Genomic DNA, 13,057 nt, shown 5'->3' with positions numbered 1-13,057 from the left:
AAACATCTGTGAGGATCTGTTCAATCTTTCTCCCCAGCAGGCCCCCATAGTGCCTCTTTCCCTCCCTCATTTGCTAGGAGAGGGTGAGTCTTCAGACCACTGGACCAGCCTTGCTGGATGGCGGCCACTGTGATGGGCTGCTGGACTCAGCATCTCCTCAGTACAGGGCTCAAGGCACCAGTAGATGCCGAATAGATGTTGACCAGGCCTTTCCTCCCCACTGCTCCTGTTCATCTCACCTGCACATTTAAATTTGTCACTCCTGGTTAAATGGAAAGGCACTGAGTAAGGGAAATGATTTTTGTGGTAGTTGAAGAAAATGTTAGAGAAAAAGGAGCATAGAAATCCCAGAAATAGAAAAAGGAGCATAAAAATTCAGGAATCTCCTAAGATGAGCTTTCTGTACGAGGTGAAGTCCTTATAGGCACCAGTGGTCTGTAACTTCCCTTATGGCCCTGCTGAGGGAGCCCTTCAGGTAAATTGCACCCCTGGGTGGATTTCAGGGGTCATGCCAGGGGGCTCCCTCATACATTCTGTTTAGTCCCCTTCCTTCAGCTAAAGGCACTTACTCCTTACATCTGTGTTCCCAGTAGGAGAAGCCACGGCTTAAGGAAGTAAGCCTCCTGGCTCAGAGGCTTCTGTGGGGTGACCCTCAGGGACCCCACTGGAATATTTGCAATGAAATATTCCAAAACTGCAGCTGTTCTTATAAGCTTGAACTTACCTTGTGGGATTCCTCAGAACTTTTGAAGCCACTGTTGATGAAGTGGCCCAACTTGCATATAAGTTCTCATTTCTCCTCTTTTTACCAGCCATACCATCTCCTGAGCAGGTGCCTTGCAGAGATGGCTTACTTCCTGCCATCTTCAGATCAGGTTCTTCGTGTGGAATAGGGGTCATGATACTTCCTTGCAGGGTTACTGTGAGTCTGAAATAAAATAGAGGGCTCGTGAGAAGCATATACCCAGCACTCCAATGCTACCAGCTTCCCTCCCTGGTTGTTGCAATGTTTTTTTCCAACAAAGGTTGGAACATGTGTTTTGAGGAGTATATTTATGAGTGTGTGTGTGCGCGCTCAGTCGCTGAGTCGTGTCTGACTCTTTGCAACCCCACGGACTGTAGGCCACCAGGCTCTTCTGTCCATGGGATTTCCCAGGCAGGAATACTGGAATGGGTTGCCATTTCCTTCTCCAAGGGATCTTCCTGACCCAGGAATCAAACCCATGTCTCCTGCTTGGCAGCTGGATTCTTTACCACTGCGCCACCTGGGAATCCCATATTTATATATGAGTACCTATATGTATTTATGGGTAAAGTGATACAGATGCTTTTTATTTAATTTTTATTAGAGTATAGTTGATTTACAATGTTGTGTTAGTTTCTGCTGTTTAGCAAAGTGAGTCAGTTATACATATATCCCCTCTTTTTTAGATTTTATTCCCATATAGGTCATTACAGAGTATTGAATAGAGTTCTTGTGCTATTTAGCAGGTTATTTTTTAAAAATATTTGTTTATTTGACTGCATCAGCTCTTAGTTACGGCACACGGGATCTTCAGTCTTCACTGTGGCATATGAGGTCTTTAGTTGCAACGTGCAAACTCTTACCTGCAGCATAAACTCGGGGCCCAGGTCTTAGCCACTGGACCATCACGGAAATCCCCAGTTGGTTCTTACTAGTTATCTGTTGTATATATAGTAGTGTATGTATGTCAATCCCAATCTCCCAATTTATCCTTTCCCTCCTTTCCCCCTTGAGAACCATAAATTTATTCTCTACACCTTTGACACTATTTCTGTTCACTAAATAGGTTCATTTGTACCATTTTTTAAGATCCCACATATATGCGATATCATATTTGTATCTCTCCACCTGACTGAGTTTACTCAGTATGACAATCTCTAAGTGCATCCATGTTGCTGCAAATAGCATTATTTCATCCTTTTTTTTTTAATGGTGGCTGAGTAATATTTTTCATCCATTCCTCTGTCGATGGACGTTTGGGTTGCTTCCATGTCCTGGCCAGAAATTTTTAGTATTGGGGCCATCTTTGGAATTCCAGGACTTAATGGGGGCAGAATTCATAAAGTCTGGTCCAGACCTCGGCTCGTAGTGGATGCTTGGTGAATGCTGAACAATTTCATAACAGTCATAGGGAGAATGAACCCTTAATGACATTTTACAGTAGTGCTTGATTGCAGGGCCTGTTGCCAGTGCTTGTATTTATTTATCCATTTGTGCACTGATAATTCAGTTCCGGGCAAAAGAAAGATTGAAGGTGCTTTGACTTAATTGTAGCTCTTAAATACAATACACTGTCTTCTGACTTTAGGATGTGGAGAAAATGGACTATTTCAGTTATAAGTATGTAGTTGTTCAGTCATGTCCAACTCTTTGAGACCCCATGGACTATAGGACACCAGGCTTCCCTGTCCTTCATTATCTCCCAGAGTTTGCTCAAACTCATGTCCATTGAGTCAGTGATGCTATCTAATCGTCTCATCCTCTGTCACCCCCTTCTCCTCCTGCCTTCAATCTTTTCCAGCATCCAGGTCTTTTCTAGTGAATTGGCTCTTTGCATTAGGTAGCCAAAGTATTGGAGCTTCGGTATCAGACCTTCCCTGAAGGTCTGATATTCAACCAAATATTCAAATATTCAACCCCTGAATATTTGGGGTTGATTTCTTTAAGGATTGACTGGCATGTAAGTACATCGGAATCTACATCTGAATCCATCTTCTTCAATGTCCAAAAGAAGAGCACTCCTTGGGGAGGTGAAGCTGGGCTCCTAGGAAGGACTCCACTTCAGTGTGAGTGTAGATGGTGGGGTGCATGCTTCCTTCCAGGACTGCATGGGTGTCTGGAAGACCAAGGCGGGGGTGTAGCTCCTGCCCACCCTGTTTTCATGGCATATTAGCATTTTCCTTATTCATTTATTTCTGGGGGCATTGGGTCTTGGTTGCTGCATGCCGGCTTTCTCTGTTGTGGCGAGCTGGGGCTACTCTGTAGCTATAGTGCTCAGGCTTCTCACTGTAGCGGCTTCTCTCGTTGCAGAGCATGGGCTCTAGGGTGAGCAGGCTTCAGTGGTTGTGGCCCATGGGCTTAGTTATTCTATGGCACATGGGATCTTTCTGGACTAGGGATGAAATCCATGTCCCCTATGTTGCCTGGTAGATTCTTAACCTCTGGACCACCAGGAAAGTCCTCCATTTTTCTTTCTGGAAGTGACAGCAAGCATGTTAAAAGCCAAAGATCAACTGGGGTGTAAAAGCCTATTGTCTCAGCACCCAGAAAGGATGGTTCCCTCAGGAGACGACCTGGACTCTTAAGAGGAAAGCTGACTCAGGCCATCTGTTTGGACATCTACTGCAAGACAGCATCACAACTTCACTGCTGTGATTTGATGGACCTGGTTTTCTCTTCCAAAATTCGTGTTTGATTTCCTCAGATCCTAAAGTTACTCTCCTCACCCCGGATCCTAAAGTACACTGATTCTTTCTGGAAAGATACCAAAGACGCTGTGAGCTGTGACAGCGTGTACATTTTAGCAAAGAGTGGCGTTTACATCTTTTCTCAAGTTCTTTAAGTTGATCTTGCTAAATTTGGGGGTGAACAAAATATTCAATGTAGTTTTTCAAGTGAAAGACTCTGGCATTCAAGAATGTGTTAGTTTAGGTTCTCATGTGTGCTATTTGCATCCCTGACACTAAAAACCTAGAAAACTGTGCAGCTCAAAATTCAGTCTTGTTCAGTTTTTTGGTGATGTGTTGCTTTTGCTTATTAATGAAAGCCTAAACCACCACTTTGAATTATTTTGCAGCCAGAAGAGTGTAGTTAAATGATTGTGTATGCAGACTTCCGTTTAGTTGTTGTTGTTTAGTCACGTAGTAGTGTCGGACTGTTTGGGACCACATGGATTTAGCCAGCCAGGCTCCTCTGTCCATGGGAATTCCTAAGCAAGGATACTGGAGTGGGTTGCCGTAGTAAATCTCACCAAATAGTGGATCATAGGAGAGATTTCTTCTTTTAGTCTATAGAAGATGACTGTAGTACAAGCCTCAGCTTTCCCAGGCAACTTTGCTCAAAGCCTGCAGGGTGGAAAGGAGATCCTTCCCTGGAAATATTGAATATTACCAGCATGACCACTGTGTCTTTGGTGTCTGTTGCTTTCTCTCATGTCTGGCTTGCCAGTTTTCAGCACAGTAAAGGGACACCAAAAGTGTAACAGGACAGAAAGTGCACCTGTAGCATTTTTACCATATTTCCCTGGGAAATGGTCCAGAGATACCACTGTTTCCATGACAGTCTTTGTCCTCAAGGCTTTACCTGGGCTTCAGAAACCTTCACTGGAATAGTTCTGGCACTCAGTATGGGGGCTGTTTTTGGGAAAAGTTCCTAAATCAAGGGCATCTCAGCTCTATGGTCAAGGAATCTTTGAAATTGCCTCTAATACATCTTTTAAGTATGGTTGTCCTTTGATATCTGTGGAAGTCTGGTTCCATGTCCCCTGAGGATACCAGAATCCATGGATGCTTAAGGCCCTTACAAAAAAAGGCCATAGTACTTGCATATAATCAACACACATCCTCCCATCCTCCCGTATACTTTAAACCATCTCTTGATTGCTTATAACAGCAATACCTATACAATGTAAATTGTATGTAAATAGTTCCAGCACCTGGCAAATTCAAGTTTTGCATTTTGGAACTTCCCCAAATTTCTTTTTCCCCTCAAATGTTTTCCACCTGTGGTTGGTTGAATCCCCATGTGGGGAGAGTGGACTGTATAAGCAAGCTTTGTTTCTGTTTTTCTTGATTCCAGAAATGCTTTATCTTTATTTCCAGAAGGTTCTTATTAATGAGGAATAGGCTTTAAGCTCCTTAGGCCTGCAGCTTTTTCAAAGAGCTCATGGTATAAAAACAAATGCATGGATCCCCATGATTTCTAGAAGCTCTATATTAAATCACTTTGAAAAGGAAAGTTTTTTTTTTTTTTTAGGGGGGGCGGGATGATAATATTCAGGTTTTAACTCTTGTAGTCTGTAAAATGCAGTCATAGAGAAGACATGGGAGCAGGAGAAACAACATTCTCCTAACTGAACCCAGAATGCATGAGGTTGATTTATACTATTGTCACAGATTCTAAGCAGCCAGCTTAAAAATCAGTAGAATTGTTACTTATTAGATGCATATCCAAACTACAGTGAGGTACTACCAAACCTTGGTCAGAATGGCCATCATTTTAAAAAATCTACAAATAACAAATGCGGGAAGGGATGTGGAGAAAAAGGAACCCTCCTACATTGTAGATGGGAATGTAAATTGGTGGAACCACTATGGAAAATGATATAGAGAGTCCTTAAACAGAAAAGTTGCCATATGATCCAGCAGTCCCACTCTTGGGTACGTATCCAGACAGAGCTATAATTCAAAAAGATACATGCACCCCCTATGTTCACAGCAGCACTATTCACGATAGCCAAGACATGGGAACAACCTAAATGTCCATTGACAGATGAATGGATAAAGATGTGGTGTGTATATAAAGTGGAATACTACTCAGCCATAAAAAAGAAAGAGATAATGACATTTGCAACTACATGGAGGGATCTAGAGATTAACAAACTAAGTGAAGTAAGTCAGACAAAGACAAGTGCTATATGTATCACTTATCTGTGGTATTCAAAATATGACACAACTGAATTTATCTGGAAGCAACAGTTAGAACTGGACATGGACCAACAGACTGCTTCCAAATAGGAAAAGGAGTACGTCAAGGCTGTATATTGTCACCCTGCTTATTTAACTTATATGCAGAGTACATCATGAGAAACGCTGGGCTGGAAGAAACACAAGCTGGAATCAAGATTGCCAGGAGAAATATCAATAACCTCAGATATGCAGATGACACCACCCTTATGGCAGAAAGTGAAGAGGAACTAAAAAGCCTCTTGATGAAAGTGAAACAGGAGAGTGAAAAGGTTGGCTTAAAGCTCAGCGTTCAGAAAATGAAGATCATGGCATCTAGTCCCATCACTTCATGGCAAATAGATGGGGAAGCAGTGTCAGACTTTATTTTTGGGGGGCTCCAAAACAACTGCAGATGGTGACTGCAGCCATGAAATTAAAAGACGCTTACTCCTTGGAAGAAAAGTTATGACCAATCTAGATAGCATATTGAAAAGCAGAGACATTATTTTGCCAACAAAGGTCCCTCTAGTCAAGGCTATGGTTTTTCCAGTGGTCATGCATGGATGTGAGAGTTGGACTGTGAAGAAAGCTGAGCGCCGAAGAATTGATGCTTTTGAACTTATGGTGTTGGAGAAGACGCTTGAGAGTCCCTTGGACTGCAAGGAGATCCAACCAGTCCATTCTAAAGGAGATCAGTCCTGGGATCTCTTTGAAGGACTGATGCTAAAGCTGAGCATACTTTGGCCACCTCATGTGAAGAGTTGACTCATTGGAAAAGACTCTGATGCTGGGAGGGATTGGGGACAGGAGGAGAAGGGGATGACCGAGGATGAGATGGCTGGATGGCATCACGGACTCAATGGATGTGAGTTTGGGTGAACTCTGGGAGTTGGTGATGGACAGGGAGGCCTGTCGTGCTGCGATTCATGGGGTCGCCAAGAGTAGGACATATCTGAGCGACTGAACTGAACTGATAGAAACAGACTCACAGTCATGGCAGACAGACTTGTGGCTGCCAAGGGGAAGGCGGGGATGGGAAGGATGGATTGGGAGTTTGGGATTAGCAGATGCAAACTAGTATATAGACAATTGATAAACGACAGTCCCACTGTATAGCAGAGGGAACTATATTCAGTATCCTGTGATAAACTATAATGGAAAATATGAAAAATGTGTGTGGGTATGTATATATATACATACACGTGTATATATACACGTAAATATATACATATACATATATGTACATATATATGTATATGTGTATATAAACATACATATATATATGTATGTTTAGTTGCTAAGTCATGACAGACATTTTTTTGACCCCATGGATGGTAGCCTGCCAGGCTCCTCTGTCCATGGGATTTCCCAGGCAAGAATAGTGGATCCCCTGTTCCAGGGGATTTTTTCAACCCAGGGATTGAACCTGTCTCTCCTGAGTTGGCTGCTGCTGCTACCGCTGCTAAGTCGCGTCAGTTGTGTCTGACTCTGTGCGACCCCATAGACGGAAGCCCACCAGGCTCCCCCGTCCCTGGGACTCTCCAGGCAAGAACACTGGAGTGGGTTGCCATTTCCTTCTCCAATGCATGAAAGTGAAAAGTGAAAGTGAAGTCGCTCAGTCGTGTCCGACTCTTAGCGACCCCATGGACTGCAGGCTACCAGGCTCCTCCACCCATGGGATTTCCCAGGCAAGAGTACTAGAGTGGGGTGCCATTGCCTTCTCCGCCTGAGTTGGCAGGCGGATTCTTTACCGCTGAGCCACCAGGGAAGCCCCGTGCGTGTGTGCGCATGTGCGCATTTGCGCGCGTGTGCGCGTGCGTGCGCGTACGTGCGCGTATGTGTGCGTACGTGCGCGTATGTGCGCGTGCGTGCGCATACGTGCGCATACGTGCGTGCGTGTAACTTTGCTTTACAGCAGGAATTAATACAGCATTATAAATCAACTACACTTTAATAAAATAAAGCCTTAAAGCAATGAGCAGAATTAGATGGGTACCATGTGACCCTTTGCAGTCAGGGAGGAGTGAGGAAAGGGCTGGATGGAGCTCACTTTGGTTTCTGTAGCATGCCTGCCGCAACCCTAACTCCACATTCCAGTTTAAAAAAATTTCAAGCCTTCTATAATGGTGAGTAACATTTACATTTCATCCGTTGCCTAAAACTATTTCTAGCTTTATTTTCTCTTTCCAGAGCTTGGCACCGCTCTTGCAACCACCCCCAACCCCCGAGGTATTACCGTCGGCCTTAGGAATGGTATTGCTTCCTTTTGTTCTGCCCGCTGGTTTGATAGGTTGTGTCTGCACATTTGAGAGCAGCATGTTTTCCTTTTTCAGCATCTAAACAATCCTGTAACCGCATCATGGCATTTTTAGTCACATCATTGACCTCCGCCAGCGGTGAACCCCCCCTCCAACACTTGAATGCATTAATATCACCGTCTGCAGCATTTTAATTTAATTAGAACAGTGCTTATAATCCTCCTGAGGAAATGGTTATTCCCCTCTGAAATGTTAAAATAAAACACCTCTGCTTTTCATCCGACTGACAATATGCTCTCGAGGTGAATGTACCGTAAACGGGTACTCGCCGTCCCTTCCTTGGGGTTGGTCCAGAGAAGCAGTTCTGAGAATGAAGAGGTTTCCTTTATTTGGAGAATTGGATGTTAGTCTCTTTATGTCTCTCTGCTTGGATGTCTCCATCAGAGATACTGGTATTTGTTTTGTATTTCTAACTTTTGACAGCCTGCTGATTGTTCCATGGTAGATGGTAAGTGCACTGCTGAGGATCACGTGAGTCACCCTAGAGATGAACAGAAAGAGAGAGGAGATAAGTGTGCGGTATAGGATGCTCAAGTGTGTGTTTTGTCCTCCTTGGAAAGGAACCCGTACGCTGGACAGCATCCTTTCTGTGGTCTGATGAGTGTTGTCCTGGCCGCCGAACCCAGGGTCACAGTCGGTGTGTAACTGCCACTAGCAAATTGTTCAAGGCCCTAGAAGCACATTTTGCTTATCCCCCTCAGGGTCAAGGTACCCATTCTTTCTTTTATTACTGACAAACCCATTCATTAAATCTTTTAGCAAGAACTTCCCAACCCAGACTTTGTGTTGCCACACTGCTGAGTGGAAACCTGTATCAGAAGTGAGAAGCATTCAAGGTCCGTGAGACTCACTCTCTGGACTTCTTTTTTAATAATTTTATTTATTTATTGACTGTGCTGGGTCTTCGTTGCAGGATGGACATTTCTCTAGTTGCACTGAGCAGGGGCTACTCTCTACTTTCAGTACGCAGGCTTCACATTGCAGTGGCTTCTCTTATTGTGGAGCGTGGAGGCTTCAGTAGTTGTGGCTTGAGAGCTCTGTAGTTTGGTTGCTGGGCTCTGGAGCACAGGTTCAAGAGTTGTGGTACGCTGGCTTAGTTGCTCCCTGGTATGTGGGATCTTCCCGGAAACTGGGATCATATTTGTGTCTCCTGCATTGGCAAGTGGATTCTTTACTGCCAAACCACCAGGCAAGACCTGGCCTTCTTTTCATGAAACAGCAAGGTAGTCTTCTTCTGGAATTGTTTGGATGTGGAGGGGAGGGCATGAAATCCCAGGGCAAGCCCTGAAGTGTGATATTCAGTGTCGCAGTAAAGACAGGGAACCACACACATGTAAACACACATGGGGCTGCCTCCAAAAATTATAGTAAAAAGCTTGTTGTCATTGAGTCACCAAGTTGTGTCTGACTCTTGCAACCCCATGGACTGTAGCCTGCTATGCTCCTCTGTCCATGGTATTCTCCAGGCAAGAATACTGGAGTGGGTTGCCATTCCCTTCTCTAGGGGATCTTCTCAACCCAGGAATCGAACACAGGTCTCCTGCACTGCAGGTGAATTCTTTACCACTGAGCCACCAAGGAAGCCCCCAAAGAAGGTACAACATGATAATTTACCAAGTCAGAATATATACATTTTAAAGGTGATACCTGACTTGACTCTTTTTCTAAGCAGGCTGGTGATATATTTTCCCAAGAAATAAAGTAGAATCTGCTTGGAGAGCTGGGTTTCTCCCTCCTCATCATCCTAGATGGAGATGGTAAGGGGACTGAGGTGGCCTCTCACTCACGAAGACTAGTTATAGACTCTTGTCTTCCAGAGAAAGTCACCGTCTTACGAAATGCCATCTTCTTTTTTTTTTTTTTTTTCCTCATACTCATGCCTTGCCATTTGAAAGGTCTCTGGTTGCACAGGGTTTTCTTCATCAACAGTTTCACTTCTGCAAAAACCCTAACAAAACAGAAAGCTATTTCTGGGAATAAAGTAACGGTAGATAAGATATCGAGGCGTATGTTGGGACTGGGGTGGGGTGAGGGCTTATTCAAGGGTTGAAGTGTATGAAGAATTTGTTAAACTAGAAAAAGCAGACTCCATTTAAAATATTTTTAAAACCTATCTCACCTTGAAAACCCCCACAACAGATTTGGTATGTTTCCCATATGTGTGTTTATGTCTTTGCCTTTTTCACCTCAAAAACCCCAAACCAAACACCAAAAATATAACTCATCCCTAAGTTAGAGTTGCTCAGAATATGTGTGATGCTTGGTAAAGTTCAAGAAAAGTGAAGTTGAAGGTTTTGCCCCTGGGTGACCTTTCACAGGACACCTCAATCAATCCAGAAATGAAATCTAGGGTGTATGTGTCTTCCCTGAATTAAGAAATTCACCAGGAAACTTTAGGATGTGTGTTTAAGCAGAAATATTCCAAAGGCCCTAGTTGCCAGTTGAGGATGCCTCGGGGAAGGTATAGCGATTCCATTCGGAAATTACAAAAATATGTATATATTCATTTAAAATGGAAACTTCCTACCACAACCGCCTAACTTTCCAGGTTATGAGAAGAGAAGCTTTAATTTGGTTACAGGGCTGGGGGACCCCCCCCCCGGTTCCCTTTGCATATTTGATAGAATATAAAATGTTAGAGAATGCTTTGTAAAACCTAAACACCCCCTTGGCTTTATTTTAATCCATAATTTTTCTTCTGCTCTTGGTGTTTGTTTTCACAGTGGCATCTTGCCGATCTCCCCTATCCCCACCCCCAACTTATTTTTGGACTGTGTGTGTCCCACTTTACTTTGCCCAGTTAAACCACAGAAACTAACGGAAGTTGTGTTTATGTATGGACTGCAAGTCAAACCAGTTGGTACACAGATCTAAGATACAAATTGCACTACTCTCCCCACTGAACAGCATAGTTAGTTTCTTGCCATTATTTGCCACATTTTAACTTAAAACTAATCCGTCCCATCCCATCGCATTGTTTTAATCTATGTAACAAACACTGCCCTTTTGAATTTAAACAGTGGAGGTGCTGACTTTCCCCTCCCCCTTTCCTTGTCCGTTGAATGAGTACCTTCAATTAAACCGAACTTCCTTAAATGCAGAGGATTCTTTGAATGAGCTCTTGAAATGCTTCAGAAGGAAAGGAAATATTGATTCTAAGATGGAGCATGAGGGGAGCAAGGAGATAACTTGTTGATGTGGCAGATAATTCGCAGCTGTGAAGGAAAAAGCGAAACCTGGAGATTTTTGGTGGTGATGGTTGTATAATGGGATAGGTAGGTGATAGACAAATATTGCTTGTAGATTTATTAACTGAAACCTCGAACTTATAAGCTATCATTTTGGACTCACCTCTCATTGGATCTAAGTATGGAATCCTACTTTGATCAGGAGCTGGGGATATTGCCAGAGAAGAGAAAAATGGTTTTCAATGTATTGGTGACATAAATTATGTGACCGGGAAGAGTAATTTTTGAGAGAGGAGTCTTTCATGACATTCTCTTGGGATATATTGTTTCATCCCCTTCATCTTGCCTCCCCTCTTTACTGGAACAAACCACTAATACAAAGAGGAAAAAAAATGAACACCTATTGACCCCAGCGCACAGGAAAAGCCCTATCTTAAAGCTTTTCAGCGTTTTGTTATAAATCCCGAGTGCTGGCAATCTGAAAGACTACTGCACAGAAAGAGGTCTCCTCTGGAGAGGTGACCCGCACCCAGACGCCCCCCACCCCCCCGCGGCTGTCACCCCTCAGTTCCAGGCTTTCATTGTCTTTTCTCCCCTTCCCCTCTCTCTGCCCTTCTTTTTAACAGCAGGAACGAATTTCATACACACCCCCCGAGAGCCCGGTGCCCAGTTACGCTTCCTCGACGCCGCTTCATGTGCCAGTGCCCAGAGCGCTCAGGATGGAGGAAGACTCGATCCGCCTGCCCGCGCACCTGCGTGAGTGTTTGTGCTTCCTGGATGGATGGGGGATGGATGGAATGGGTGGACGGACAGACTGTCAAACAGAAGGGCCAGCCGCATGGGCCGAGGGAGGCAGGGCTGCAAGCCCGGGCAGAGGGCACGCTCTGAGATGGTTTTCCTACAGTTTCCAGAAACTCTTTTGGCATCGTTCACCTCCCGCCGCCCCATCCCCCCAAATGGCTTTGAAAACCGCTGAGATTCTGAGAGTCCTGGGCCTGCCGCTGGTTTTGTTTCTCTGTGCGTCGGTTTCACCTCTGACCATGACAGGGGCACTACAGGTCCCACTGAGTCTCCCAAGAGGCACGGTGAACTCTGGGGGAGAGTCTGTCTTCCTAAAGTTCACACTTCCTCCCCTTCTGTGTCTCCATTGCCCCTAAATTTTGCAGGGCTTCTGCGCCAGTCTCCCTCCGCCTTTGCTTTTTGCTGGGTACTTGGACTGAACTTTCCTTGCGGGGCTGTGTCCTCCTCTTCCGTGATCGTGGCTCTGTTCCTTCCTCTTACCCCGACACAGGGCCTTTCTCCCTCCCCTCCTGTCTTCTCTGCCTCTCTTGTACCTTCATTGCCTCCACGGCTCCCATTGTGGGTACTCAGTCTCTCAGTCGTGTCCCACTTGTTGCGACCCCATGGACTGTAGCCCAGCAGGCTCCTCCGTCCATGGGATTCTCCAGGCAGGAATACTGGAGTGGGTTGCCATTTCCTTCTCCAATGGGACCTTCGGACCCAGGGATGGCACCTGCATCTCTTGCACTGGCAGGCAGGTTTCTTACTGGTGAGCCACCTGACGGCTCCCATTAGTTTGTAATAGTTCTGCCTTTCTCTTCTGAGCTTCCTCTGCCCCTTCCTCTTCCACTTCCGCTGCCTGAATCCTCAGCTGCAGCTGGGCAGGGCATCAGGGGCCCCACACTTGGGCTGCTGGGGCCAGCCTCCAAAGCACCTGACACCTGCCCCTTTCCTTTCTGTCTCTCTTCTGAGCTGCCACTCAGCCCCGAAGATCCAGGGTGCTGGGTGTGGCCGGGGAGAATGGATCGCTTGGTTTCTGCCCTGGCTGCGGTGTCCAGGAAAATGCCAGGTTCTCTGGCT

At 45.0% G+C, this 13,057-nt stretch overlaps 1 protein-coding gene across 2 annotated transcripts in view; it reads left to right on the top strand.

The window, feature by feature from the left end:
* ETV6 (ETS variant 6) overlaps positions 1–13,057 on the top strand; it is a 286,627-nt gene that overhangs the window by 110,895 nt on the left and 162,675 nt on the right. Inside the window, exon 2 of one of the 2 annotated variants that reach the window (XM_005680827.3) lies at positions 11,824–11,953. In XM_005680827.3, coding sequence (XP_005680884.1) covers positions 11,824–11,953 — 130 coding nt within the window. The remainder of the gene's footprint in view (positions 1–11,823; positions 11,954–13,057) is intronic. The other variant, XM_018048473.1, reaches the window with a different exon arrangement.

The sequence above is a fragment of the Capra hircus genome, chromosome 5, assembly GCF_001704415.2.
Source record: "Capra hircus breed San Clemente chromosome 5, ASM170441v1, whole genome shotgun sequence".
Taxonomy (NCBI): Eukaryota; Metazoa; Chordata; class Mammalia; order Artiodactyla; family Bovidae; genus Capra; species Capra hircus.
Note: the sequence above shows the minus strand (reverse complement) of the source record. Positions and strands in the feature narration are given on the sequence as shown.